Below are 13951 nucleotides of genomic sequence, written 5' to 3'. Positions count from 1 at the left end.
CTTGTGGAAAAAGAGAACTTGACTTTATTCAGAAAGTCTACAAAATACTCAAGGCAGATAACTGGCTCACTTGAAGTCAGAAAATAAATAAACTCTGGGAGCTGGGCAAATTTAAAAAAAAAAAAAAAAAAGCTATTGTTGCCACCCAGCTCTCCCTAAATATAAGATTAAATGTGATTTATTTGTAGATATAAAATATAAGTCCAGCTCAGGGCCCACGTATTTTCCAGGGAAGAGGAGCTGGACTCTGGCTGGTGAGAATAACTTAGATTCGTGCAATAAATAAGAGTGTGGAAGAGTCAGCTGTATACAGTGTTGGGAAGGTGCTAGGGCTGGACTTCCCAGGGGGACAGTGATCAGCACCCTCAGACCACCACAGATACTCCGGACCAAAGTGGAAGCCGTAACTCCAAGTCACCCACACCCACCCCATTCCCCTGCATCAGGACTGTAGTGTTTGCCTCTCTCTACCAGTGGTCATCTCCATCCATCTTTCTCTGGCTGGCCTGCTCCTCACCTCGACCCTTTGTGTCACCTTCTCTCTCCTTCAGCTTCTTTCCCCACCACACAGACAGCTGTCTCCCAGGCCCGGGAGGCTCTCCTACCATATTATTCATTCCCGGGGTACTGTTCCCCCTGTGAAAGCCACGCTTGGAATGTTCATTAAGGCAGCTGTAAGAAGGCCCCACTTGGGTTTGTAGCTCAACAATTCCGTGCTCAGTGGCCTTAGGTCGTTTTGCCTGACAGCTTCCCCATGTGTCAACTGAGCTCCATTCCAAAGACTCAGCATGGGAAAGCCTGGCTTTCCCAAGTCCCAAGCACAGTTGGGAGGTCTGCTTCCCAGCAGGGCAGTCTCACAAGGCCACACCTAGTCCTGGGTCCTGGGAGGGTCGGAAGGGCATGCTGGCACAATCCAAAGCCTCTTCCACCAGCTCTCCTGGCCATTTCTACACGACCTCATTTTCAATTTGAGACGGACTTTCAGCCCAGGGGAAACTTAGAACCCTAACGCCTCCTCCCACCCCCAACTTAGCAAAGTTGCCCCTCCCCAGGGCCATCAGGTCCCGGTCTGGGGGCTTGCAAGAGTCAGAGCCCAGGAAAGGAATGTGAAGGAATGGGAAGCAGAAGGAATTCAGGCACTTGAGGAAGGGAGTGGGTTCCGAGGGGTGTGGTGGGGTGGGGGCGGGTACTAGGAGCAGGGGGCGGGGTCAGCAGCAGGAGCGGGGCCCGGCGCCGACTTGACGATGGTGATGACGCTGGCAGGCGCCACCAGTGCAGCGGGCCCGCGGGCGGCGGCCACGGAGCGCGCGAAGCCCTGCAGCGCTTCACACTTGCCGCGCAGCGCGTCGAGCTCCAGGCGCATGGCGGCGTTCTCGCGCGCCAGCTTGTCCACCTCGCGCTCCAGCTCGGACTTCTGCTTCTGCAGCTCCTCCTTCTGGCACACGCGCTTCACGCGGCAGCTGGCCGCGTAGCCGCGGTTCTTGAGTGTGCGGCGCCGCTGCTTCAGCCGCGTCACCTCCTCCGCCGACAGCCCGCGCAGGTTGCGGTTCAGCTCGCGCACCGATAGCCCCATCAGCGCTTCATCCGACAGGTGCGGCGTGTTCTCGCTCAACTCGCGCTTGACCTGAGGGCCGTGGGGAAACAGAGGCACGGGGCCCGTGCTTGAGGATGCCGCCCCACTTCCAATGGTGCCCCCCTTCTCATTGCGCCCCCCACTCTCCCCGTTTCGGCGGTTACTGGACTTGAGCCAAGACCTTGAAGGTTATCAGGACCAGCATCAGCCCACAGGAGGCCACCCAAGGCTCAAACTAACCACGCGCGTCAAGTCCTGGACCCAGCAGAGAAACCCAGCCTGGAAAGCCCCTTGCAATGGGGGAAGCGCGCTCAACAGGAAGTAACCTCCCTCTGTAGCCCCGTTGCTGCTGAGTGTCCTTTGGGGCTTCCAGGAAGGAAAGGGGAATTGGGATGTCGCTGCTCTACCAGGAGCAGCAGCAGAGAGAGAGTACAAGGAGCTAGCAGCCTCACCTTCAAGGCTTTGCTGGATAAGGGATCCACAGCCATTTTCGCAGAAAATGCAGACCTGGGAAAGAAAGAAGTTCAGGGTCACCTTGGTTGGTGTGTTTATGTTTTACTTACATGAATAAAATCCAATCCCCGGACCTGGCATTCAAGGCTTCTATCTCAGAATTGATAGCAACCTCCGCTGACCCCAACGGTCCAGCCTTCGCTCTTGCTCTCCCTGTATTGCCCCAGTTCCCCATAATGACTCATTATCTAGGTCTTTGCCCAGTGCCACCTTTTCAGAGGTGTCCTCTCTGACTACATCCCATCCCAATGGATGGTTTGTCCCTCCCCATCCCCTTCTCCACCGAAGTTCCCAGTTCACTGCAGCCTCTCCACACCAAGGTCAGTCAGTGCCTGTATACACTAGGTACTCAACAAATGTGAACTCTCCTTCCACTCTCCTTTCCCACATGGGGCCAGGGCATGCAACTTCTGGGTTTGTTTCAACTTCTTTTTACATTTATATGCACATTAGTCAGGCACACCAGAGCTGTGACAGTTGTGTGGAGCTCAGAGGATAATATGCAGGAGTCAGTTTTTTCCTTCCACCTGTGGGTTCTAAGGAATCCATCTCAGATCCTTGGGCCTGGCTGCAAGCCCCTTTTACCCACAGAGCCATCTCACCTGCCTTCTTTGTCTTAAAGACATGATCTTACCATGTAATCCAGGATGAACTTAAACTCACTATCCTCCTGCCTCTGGGAGTCCCAGACTCCCTGGGTCTGCCCATCACTGCTCAGCATGGTCCTAGAGCGTGGCTCGCAACCTTTCTAACGCTGCCACCTGTTAACAGTTCTTCATAGTGTGGTGACTCCTAACCATACAATTATTTTCATTGCTACTTCCTAACTGTAATTGTGTTTCTGTTAATGAATTGTAGTATAAATATCTGATATGCAGGATATCTGGTAGGTGACGCCTGTGAAAGAGTCATCCAACCTCCAAAGGGGACAAGACCCCCTTGTCCCCTTTAGGCTAAGAACAACTGCTCTAGAGGGAACAGCAGCTATCCCCTAGCCTAAAGCCAGCCCATTGGTCCTATAGAGCCTTCCCCACGAGCTGAGCTCGGAGCCTCACATTCCTTTAGTGGCCAATTTCTGAATAGCTGCAGTTTGCCATGGACAGGGACTGGGGAGACGAGTGGATAAAAACTGATGGAGGGAAGCTGGTGTGGTGCACGCCTGTATCCCGCACCCTGGAGGTAGAGGGCCAAGAAGGACTTCAAGGCCAGTGTTGGCTACATAGCAACTTCGAGGCCAGCCTGGGTTATGTGAGCCACCTCTCCAATCATTTTCCTTTTTTTCTGCACTCGAGATAGAACACACAATGCACAGACATGTATGCAGACAAAATACTCATACAAATAAATATTCAAAGGGCTGGAGAGATGGCTCAGAGGTTAAGAGCACTGACTGCTGTTCCGAAGGTCCTGAGTTCAAATCCCAGCAACCACATGGTAGCTCACAACCATCTGTAATGAGATCTGATGCCCTCTTCTGGTGTGCCTGAAGACAACTACAGTGTACTTACATATAATAATAAATAAATCTTTGGGCTAGAGCGAGTCGGGCCAGAGCGAGCGGGGGTCAACCACATGATGGCTCACAACCATCTTTACAGTACAGCGTACTCCTATACATAAATAAGTACATTTAAAAGGGCAAGTGGGAAACCCAGAGTTTGGATCCCCAAAAACCTATATAAATACGGGGTATGTGTGGTGTCCCACTTGTAATTCCAGACCAAGCTAACCCATATAAGACCACAAGCAGTCATGGACTGCAAGCACCAACCTCTGGCCTCCATACACACTTGCACCCTGTGTGCTGACACACACTGAGTCTTTACCACATGCATGCAGCACCATTTTGTCTGTCTGCCCTGTGAGGATGTCCCCTCTTCAACTGCAGGGACCTTGCTGAGTCCTCTATGGTTTCCCCAGGGCTGAGAAGAGTGTCTGTCTAGAGAAGATGCTCATGTGACAACTGTGAGACTCTCAGTGTGACTCAGGCCAAGGTGGGGACAGTCTGGGGCTTCTGAGGAAGAACTCCTACCAGGTCAGGGGTCTAGCAGCTCAGTCAGCAGGAAGGAGCTGGGCAGGAAAGGGAAGTTGGCCATTCAAGACAGTTTTGACTGAAACGGCTACTGTGGCCCCAGGGCTAGCAGGGTTTTCTGGGGCCCACTGGAGAGTTGAGGCTTAAAGCAGTGATCCCAACACTCAGGAGGGTCAAAGGTTCCAATCATCATAGAGATCGTGAATTCAAAGCCAGCCTGGGCTCCGTGAGACCCCGTCTCAAACAATCAAAACAAATCAAAGACTAAACAAGAGCCACCAGGCCAGCATGACCTCTCACATACCCTGTAATCCCCAGGGTTGGGGAGGCTGAAGCAGGAAGGATCACATTTTAGTTCACCCTTGGCTACATACCAAGTTCAAGGCCAGACTGGGCTATACAGCAAGACCCCATCTCTACAGAACAAAAAGCCATTGTGTCTCTCATGATGGATGTAGCTTGAAGAACTTGGGACTTGGGCAGGTGTGGGTTCTGGTGCTGATTCTGGGTGAAGGAGTCCACTTGACTTTACAGGAGTGCCTAGAACTTCTGATCATCCTGCCTCCATCATCTGAGGATTACAGGTGTGGGCCACTGTGCCTGCAGTGGCCTCTCTTTAAACAGTCCCCTGCCTGAGCCACACACTGGGGACCTGGGTGGGGGTGGTGCCTGTCCACCGAGAAAATCTGACATAACAAGGCCCACATGGACACTTCCTGCGGGCCCCATGGATCCCTACTAGCCAGGAGACAGTCCAGGCATCCATGCCGGGCTCCAGGCAGGCCCTGTGCCCAGCCCTACCCTGCTGGCCCCATTAGCCTGCCTCCCTCCATTCTGCCTGCTGCCTCTGGGAATCTCTTTCACTGCATCTCTCACTCTTGCCTTCTCCTCTCCAGACCACTGCCATCCTCTGATACCTCTCTGCTTTTCCCCTCAGTTTGTCCACCAGGTTCCTGCTCACCCTCTGTCTGTCCCCAGGGTAGGAAGTTTGCTAGGTGACCGCTGTCCCCTAGCCCTTCTTGCTTCAGCCTTTCTCCCTCAGTGGTGTCACCATCCATTTCCTTGCTGTCCCTACACCACACAGTTGAGTCAGCCTTGGGTGTTTGAGGTTCCCCAGCCAGGGCCCAACAGGGACAGGGAGCAGGTGAACAGGGGTGGGGAGTGGGGGTTGGTTGGAGTCTCTGTCATGGTCACCCAGCTGGTCAGTGTCTCAGCTGAGTTCCAAGATCAGCTTAGGGAAGCAAGCTGTGAGTCTAACTTGCTAGGCAGCTTCCTCATCCTCCTTACCATCTGCCCCTGCAGATGTCACACATGCCAGGAGAACTGGAGCAAGCACCAGGACCCCACCCATGTGACCTTTGGCCCGGATCAGGGTGTAGGAAACAGGGAAAGGGGCACAGGTTGGAAGGCAAGCCCAGAGTCCTGTCTGTGTATTCTCCAGGCTGTGCAATCTGGGGAGAGCTTCTTCTTTCTCTAGTAGATAGTAGATGGGTCTCTACTATCCCATCTGTAGAATGGGACAGTTTCTTCTACAGTTTTAGTGAGAACTTGTCATATAAATAAAGGGACAAGGAACAGCTGGGAACTTAGTAAAACTGCTAAGCCTGACCAGCTGTCAGGGCTGCAGCCAGCTCTGGGAACCAGCATAGCCAGCAAGGGTCACCTGCAGAACTGCATGTAGGAAAGGCCCTTGGTAGTGACCCAGAGAGGGACATTACTTGCTAGAAGCCACATAGCCACCTATCTGCAATAGGGCAGAATCCTAACACCAGGAAAATCTCAGGACTGGTTGGGTGTGTCCCTCCTCAAGACAATGTGTAGCCCGGCTGTCTTAGAACTCTCTTTGTAGACCAGGCTGGCCTTGAACTCAGAGATCCAACTACCTCTGCCTCCCAAGTGCTGGAATTAAAGGCATGCGGCTACCACTGTCTGGCTTCAGGACTAACTCTTGACCTACCATCATCTTCATGGTCTTTCTGATAATACTGCCAAGTAATGTGCCCAGAGAGGGTGACTGAGGGGACACAGCCACACAGGGCAGAGCCCAGGACTGAAGCTCCACTGAGCCAGACAGCTCCTCACAGTACACCCTTCTGTACAGTCCCTTCTCTGTGCCCTGTCTCCTCACCTCTGTGAAGAGGAAGCCAATTTGCCTGTGCTGCCTGAACCTGGGTTAGGCTGGCTAGGGACAGGACATGCAAAGGACAACGCATGTCCAGGCCTTCTTGCGGGTTGGGTGGAGCTGGGTAGGGGTGGAGGTGGGGGTATGGATAACTGCTTCATCAAGACACTTGGTGGAAGAAGGGGGTCTCTCCCGCAGAGGTTAATTAAGGACCTACTGGGTGCGGAGTACTGGAGTGCAGTGCCTATTCCAGAACCTTGGCAGCATAGCCTGGCTCCTCATCAGTCACCTGTCCTTCCTGAGCCTGGTTCCCCACCCCACCCCCACCCCCGCTTGTATAGTGAAGTCAGTGTGTAAAATGCCTTAGTGTGTAAAAAAGTCTTAGGTCAAGTCAGAGTCGGACTTGGGTGGCTGGGCCAGACAGTTCTAACCAGTCATCTGTTTCCAGTGAGTTGAAACAGCCCCAGTCTTTCAAAACCTCCCTGTTTTCTCCTCAAGGCCTTGGAATCCCTCTCTACACAGCCAGTCCCCTGTCCCCCTCCTCAGCTCCCGGCCCCCAAGACATGGGACCACAGCCATGTTCTTTAGAGACAATGAGTGCTTGGCCCTAGGAAGGCTGGGGACCTCCCCACCCTCCTCTGTCCCACCAGCCCCCACCCCTACCCCCACCCCCACCCCCCGTTCTAGTGTCAGGCTCCTCAGTAGCATCCTAGCCAGCCATGGAGGCCCACATTTGCCCAGGAATGTCCTAGCTCAGCAATCAGCCAGTCTCAGAGGGAACGTCCCAACAGGAGAAGGGGGATTTTCCCATCACCTTTGGCTTTTGGCTTCCAGCAACAGGTCCCAGTTTCCAGGACACAAGGACAGCCCGCTGCCACCAGTCTGCCTGACCCGGGGGGGGGGGGCGCCCTCAAGGCTCCTCTTCTTCCTGGGGAAGCCAGCAGGGCCAACTCCAAGTCTGAGGTTCCTAGTGTTCTTTGGAGACCCAGTTGTGAGCTCATTCTCAGGGAGATGACGGCTGCCCCGCCGCGGAGGGCCATGGCCTTCCTGTCCCTGTCTCTGGCCCCTGGCTGTACACCCGAGACATCCTGCAGACGGCCCACCCACTGGCATGGGCTCCTCTCTGGCTGAGGACAGAGGGGAAAAAATGTGTTTGCCTGGGTCTTGGCAGCCAGTGCGGCGGGGCGCCTCCTCCCTGCGGGAAGGGGCAAGGCTGAGAGAGGAGAGGCACGCAGGGAAGCAGCGGCCTTGGGTTCCAGCCCCATTCAGCTACCCACACACTCAGCGTGTGACTTTCAGGTTGTCAGCTCCCGGTTCTCTGGGCCTGGATTTCCCAACATGCCCAACCTCCCCTGAGCCTAAGGTACCACCCAGCAATGTCAATGTCTGAGTTTACAGTGTTAGAGTCTGGCCCAGCATAGAGCTCCATCCAATGCTGCTAGCAGGTTGGAGGCATGGGAGGAAAGGAAGGGAAACCAGGGAGGGCCTCCTGGAGGCAGAAGCATGAGAGCACAAGCAGCCAGTCTATGAGCCCTGACCTCCTTTCTCCTCCACCTGCACAGCTAAGGGCCACTTCCTCTTACCAGACCAAGACCACAGTGGCCTCACCATTGCTGTACCACCCCTTCCCCCTCCTCCGCCACTACCTCCAGTAGTGTCAAAGGGGTCACTAGAGACACAAACCTACAAACTTGACTTTGGAATGTTTTGAGACCTTGGGCAACTTGAGTGTGGTCTCGACATATGCCATAATCGAGGCCCTCAGGAGGCAGAGGTAGGAACACCAGAAATTCAAAGCCAGCTCGGCTACATAAGACCTTATATCAAAATAAAAAAATAAAAAATAAAAACAAAGATTGGGCTAAATCGATCGCTTAGTGGTCAAAGGACACTTGCTGCCTGTGCAGATGACCTACATTCTGTCCTTGGTACCACTTCAAGGGGACTATACTTGCCTGCGGCTACAGTTTCAGGGACCTGATACCCTCTGGCCTCCACAGGCATCCTCACTCGTGGTACGCATACATTCACTAAGGCGCAAACATCTACGTAAATAGAAAGTGAGGGTTTTTTTTTTTTTTTGGTTGGTTTTTTGAGACAGGGTTTCTCTGTATAGCCCTGGCTGTCCTGGAGCTCACTTTGTAGACCAGGCTGGCCTCGAACTCAGAAATCCACCTGCCTCTGCCTTTGCCTCCCAAGTGCTGAGATTAAAGGCGTGTGCCACCATGCCCGGCAGAAAATGAGTTTTAAAGAACCTTTGGGGGAAGAAAAACCAAAACCATAAACAAAATCAAAACCACAGAGCTCAAGCTACCAGCTGCCCCAGAGCACAGAGGCGCCTCTGGCTGCTACCATGTTCCCTCCATTCTCATAGCATCTTTTCCCCTAATAACCAACAAATGAGTAGATAGGATTTTCTATTGACTATTGGTCAAAAGGGCTCTGTGTGTGTGAAGAAGGAACTCCTCTGTACTCTACAGGACCTGCTCATTGGGGGTGGGAAGAGGGGGCTTTTTCAAGCCCTCAATAGCCCACAGTCCTGCTTTCTGCTTCCCTGGACCCAAGGTCCTCTTTCTACCTGTGTCACAGAGCTCAAGGACCTAGACCCATTGCTCATTTCTTCAACTAGCCACAGATGCAGGGAGTACCTACTGTCTGCCAGATCCTGTGCTGAGCCTTGAAGGCCCAAAGAAGAAATACAGCCCTTGTCCTCCTGGTTCCAGAGTCACTATCAGTCACCAAGTTCCTAGCTACATCCCCAGGGAAACCTTCCATGATTGACGCCAGCTAAGTAGAGCCCTGTTGCTACTTAAGCAAACTTGGCTTTCCCCATCATCCCGCCTATCTCAGCCGCTACACTGTATCTACTTCTTTGGTTCTTTTACTTTGTTTCCTAGAAGGCAATCTCTGGATCTGCCTATCAGCCTCACCCCCAACATCTGGCCCAGCAGCTTCCGGGGCACTGAAGCAACCCCGTACCACCACAGCCACAGACAAACTGGTCTGACCACCACGCTTCCTGCCACGGTGAGCATAACCCCTCACACCATGAGCTCAAATAAATTTGTCCTCCTTTCCAAAATAAATAAGGTGGAGAGACGGCTCAGTGGTTACGAACACTTGTTGCTCCTTCAGAGAAGACCCAGATTTGGTTCCCAGCAACCACATGACTGGTAACTACAATTCCAAGGGACCCAAGACCCTCTTCTGACCTCTGCTGGCACCAGGTACACACCCAGTGCAAACATATCCATGCAGACAAAATGCTCGTTAAACAAAAAAAGTGTCCCCTGGACACTCAAGGGAAAACAATCTTTCAATGCTAAGTTTCCATCTGTCAGTGAGCCAGTTAGCCATGTCCCCTCACCTCTGACCCCCCAGCTTTACTGGGAGATGTTTCTTGATGAGGTTTGAGGATGGACCCACATGATTCCTGCGAGCCTGGCTGCAACCCCCTAACTCCCAATTCTATCCGGCCCCGGGCCTTGGGATGTCCTCTGCTTTCCCTGTTTCCCCTGGAAAACAGGCTGTGCATCTCAGCTTCCAGAGCGTCTTGCAGAGCTCTCCTGCAATCATACTGCAGATGGGGACCCTGGAATCCTCACAGTGGTAGCAGAACTCACTGGGCTCAAAGTTAAAATATCACTGATTTCACCCCCTAACTAGTTCAGTTGCCACCTCCTCGGACTCCAGCACCCTCCGGTAGGGGAGGGGGCAAGAGGGAAAGTCTTGAGTGGGATCACAGGACTTCCCAGAACAGGTGTTTTCTGGCAGTGCTCCCCTCCCACATTAACCCTTCCCTCAGGAAGATCCGGGGTCAGCACTGGCTGCTGATCTTGCTGGGCGTGGGTAGACTCCAGGTGTGCCAGCTGACCCAGTCTTTAATTAGCCCTGGGGTCCAGGGTGGAAAGAGGGAGGATGATGGAGGGTGGAAGGGGCGGGAGAAAAATTCCAGACCTGGTGTGACCACCGATCGGTCTGCACAGAGGTCCAGTCTAAGGAGTCCAACCTGAGGAGTGTGACAGTGGGCCTCATGCCATCCTCCTGGAGCCAGCAGGTGCAGCCTCAAACACCCAGACCAGCCACAGTAGCCACCAGAATAGTCCGGGAGCCTTGTCTTCCCCAATCTGTGACAAGGTTTCTGGCCTTGCCTGTTTCTCCTGAGACTGGAAGAATGGGACAATCCAGGGGTGGACAGTCCATACTGAGCCGGAAAACCTGGGGCTAAGGAAGGACTCCCATGTACTAGGTTCCCAGATCCACCAGGTGGCCAGGAGAAGACTGGCTCGCTAACCTCTGCTCTATTCTAAGCTGCAGGCACCCGGGCTAGGCGAGGAACAAACACTGATGTCACATGGCTCCAGCCAGGGGAAACTCCAGAGACAACAGGGGCCGGGCAGTCCTGGCTGGTGGAGGGAGGATGACGGAGGGTGGAAGGGGCGGGAGAAAAATTCCAGACCTGGTGTGACCACCGATCTGGCCACTTCCTTCGCTCGGGTCCTTATTCCGCATTTGCTCCAGTGGACACTAGTGCGCACCCACTTCAAGATACACTTGGCTAGTGTCAGTCTCCAAGGAGCGCGTGCAGCCACACACACACGCACACACTCAAACACACACCCCGAAGTACACCGTGTGCACGCAGCCCGCAGAACTAAAGAACACAGCCGCACGCAAGCCACCGGGAGACGTAAACAAACCGCGCACACAAGGTGCTGGGCGCGGCTCCAGGGACTGTTCTCACCGAGTCACGTACGTGCACGCCCCGCCCCCGCCCCCGCCCCGGCTTCCTCCAGGGCCCGCGCACCGCTCCCAACCAGCCCCTCGGAGGCCCCTCCGGGAGCTGATGTTCAGGGGGCGCCGAAGGGGCAGGAGGACCACGCGCGGCCCAGGCAGGACCCGGAGCGCACACTCCTGGAGCTCGGTCCCCGTCCCTGACGCGTCCTTACCGCTCTCCGCCAGGCCCGGCGCTCAGTGCGCGCTTGTCGCGGCTGTCGCGGTGGCGGTCCCTGGCCGCTCTCGAGCCCCACTCCTCTCCGATCGGGACCGCAGTTCACTAGGAACCCGGCTCCGCGCAGCGCCGCTCTGAGTTTTGTTATGGGGCAGGCGGCGAAGGGGGCTGGAGCCGCGCGCAGTTGTAAGGCGAGCTTCCCGGAATTACTCACGCACAGGATTCCTTTCATTCATAAAAACCCAGTCATGCAGTGACGTCACCGCCCCAGCCGCCAGCGAGCCCCAGAGCGGCCGCCTGGAGCCGAGGCCCCGCCCACGCCCGAGTGAGGCGCCGCCCCCAGTAGGCCCCGCTGTAGAGGCCCACAGCCAGAGCCGCCAGGATTCTCCGTGCTGGGACTGTGTCCTCTGGATGCATTCACGTGACACCTCTGGAGAACGGCGTGGGTGGAGGTGTCATTTGCTTTGCTTTACAGTTCACTGTCTGGCCTCTTCTCTCGTCGATCTACATCCTTTGTCCGGATGACCTCATCCAGTCTCGTGGTTTTAAGTGCCTTCTCTGTACCTGTGAACCCTAGGTTTGTATTTCCGAAGCCACAGCAATTGCCTACCCCTGACCTTCACGTGGTGTCGGCTCCAGATCTTCAACCCTACCTCCACTCGCCCCAGGGACACTTTCCATGTGGGTCGATGTGCTTGCTTGTTACTAAATTCTGATGCCTAACGTTCAGCCCCCACAACTTCCAAGGTGGAAGGAGACAATGACTCCAGAAAGCTGACCTCTGATCTCCACATACTTAGAGCGGTGGAATGGGTCCACTCACACACAGACACATAACAAATAGGTGAATTTAAGGAAAACACAAAAGTTATAAGAAAAAGATGTTCAAAAAAATTACCTCTGAACTCAAGTTCTCAATTCTAGAAAAAACACAACCCTGTTCACCACCCCCCCACACACACACCCTTTTCCTACCTTCTAAAGAGCTGAGGCTGTGCCTGGCAAATAGTAGGTGCTCAACTAATGAAGAAATCCAGTAGACCTGTATGACATGAGGACCCCATGTGGCTAGATCCATCCCCCACATCCTCAGCCTAGGAGAACAAGGGAGCCAGGCTTCTGCATCCACACCCTACTGCCCACAGAAGTCGATCTTTTGGTAATGGCCAAGCAATGTTGTGCAATGCTGCGTTTAGCAGTGGGGTTGGCCTTCTCACACTGTCTTTCCAGTGGCAGAGTCATGAGACGCCCCACAAAAATGGTATCCTGGAAGAAGAGGCTTCAGGGCTCAAGTGGCTGGAGGAGAGAATGATTTGGGATCTATCACATCTTTTTATCTTTCAGTGAGACCTTTGTCCATGTCACTGATCTTTCTGGTAAGAGGGACTGGTGGGTAGGATGAAGGTGAGAGAGCTGAGGCCTCCCTGTTGGCTGTCCTGCCAGACTGCCCACTGTCACCCCCTCTACCAAACTCTGAGTCACAGGATGAAACAAGGCTACCGGACCCAGGACCCGTGAAGCCTTGAGTTCTTGCTCACTTGAGATGAAAGGGGAGACCAGTTGAGGGTGTCGCCTCCATCCCTTCTGAGGGTGTCACCTCCATCCCCTCTGACAGCCTGCAGAGGAAGGCAGGTCAGTGTGGGCACTGTCTGGGCCCTGGCCTGCTCAGGGTACTCTCTGTTTGATAAGCTGCCTTCCTGGAACACCTGGCCTGAGGCCACTCCCACTGCCTAAGTCTGGGACATCTTCAGCATTTAAACAGAGCAAGCCTGGAGTGTTCACACTGGTAGAAATTAAGAGACAAAAGCAGGGAAACCTGCCTTTTCTTTTCTCTTCCTTTCTTTTTTCTTCCTTCCTTCCCTCATCCTCGTCCTCGTCCTCCTTCCTCTTCCTCTTCTTCTTCTTCCTCCTCCTCCTCCTCCTCTTCTTCTTCTTGTTTTGTCTCAAGAGAGCACAATGGCCCTAGAAAATGACCATAGAGCCATCCCACTGTAATAAGATATTGCAATAGGGACCATCAGCAGATATGTGTGTTTGACAAGAAGCAAGATATTCATATACTTGGAGCCAGCCAAGATGGCTCAGAAGGTAAAGGCACTGTCACCCAAGGATGCAACTTTGATAACAAGAGTTTAATCCTCCAGAATCCATGTAAGTTCAAAGGAGAGTACTGACCCCACAGAGTTGCCTTCTGACCTCGCCATGTCACATACAAACACACAGACACACACACATAAACATACATAATACATACACACACATATACACTCACATACACAGACACATAAACACATAAGGAGAGAGAGGGAAGGAGGGGCAGGGAGGAAAGGAGCAGGATGAGAGAGGGAGAGAAAGATGATGGAGAATAAAGAATATGAATATGAATAAAGAAGATAATGAATAAACCTTTTTTTTTAAATTAAAAAAAAAAGGTATTTCTGGCTGGCGAGTTGGTTTAACAGTTAAGGGCACATTTACTCTTACGGAAGACCTGAGCTAGGTTCTCATCGCCCACATCATCTCCTGTAACCGCAGCTTCCCAGGTATCTGACAGCTCCCTCCAGCTGGCCACCTGTGCTCACATGTACATACCCACATGGACACACATATACACATAATCAAAGATATTTAAAAAATAGCCTTAAAGGGAGAGTCTCATAATTTCAAGGTAATTTCTCACCAGAGAACTATTAACTATTATTTTTATGTTTTTATTTTATGTATTACTAGCATGTGTGTATGTGTGTGTATGTGTGTGTG

General features: G+C 53.2%; 1 protein-coding gene across 4 annotated transcripts; it reads right to left on the bottom strand.

The window, feature by feature from the left end:
• Window positions 1–4: 4 nt before the first annotated feature.
• Maff (MAF bZIP transcription factor F) lies at window positions 5–11416 on the bottom strand. Of its 4 annotated transcripts, none has more exons than XM_021183046.2 (3): window positions 11190–11416; window positions 2026–2080; window positions 5–1624 (listed from the first exon to the last, which is right to left on the bottom strand). In XM_021183046.2, the coding sequence occupies exons 2-3, from the start codon at window positions 2059–2061 to the stop codon at window positions 1190–1192; spliced, it is 471 nt and encodes a 156-aa protein (XP_021038705.1). In that variant the 5' UTR covers window positions 2062–2080; window positions 11190–11416; the 3' UTR covers window positions 5–1189. The 4 variants fall into 4 exon arrangements, with proteins under 4 accessions (XP_021038705.1, XP_021038704.1, XP_029325663.1 ...); XM_021183045.2 differs by lacking the exon at window positions 11190–11416 and adding an exon at window positions 10700–10949; XM_029469803.1 differs by lacking the exon at window positions 11190–11416 and adding an exon at window positions 10250–10475.
• Window positions 11417–13951: the final 2535 nt, after the last annotated feature.

This window comes from Mus caroli, chromosome 15, assembly GCF_900094665.2.
Source record: "Mus caroli chromosome 15, CAROLI_EIJ_v1.1, whole genome shotgun sequence".
Lineage (NCBI taxonomy): Eukaryota > Metazoa > Chordata > Mammalia > Rodentia > Muridae > Mus > Mus caroli.
This window is presented reverse-complemented; position numbering and strand designations above follow the sequence as displayed.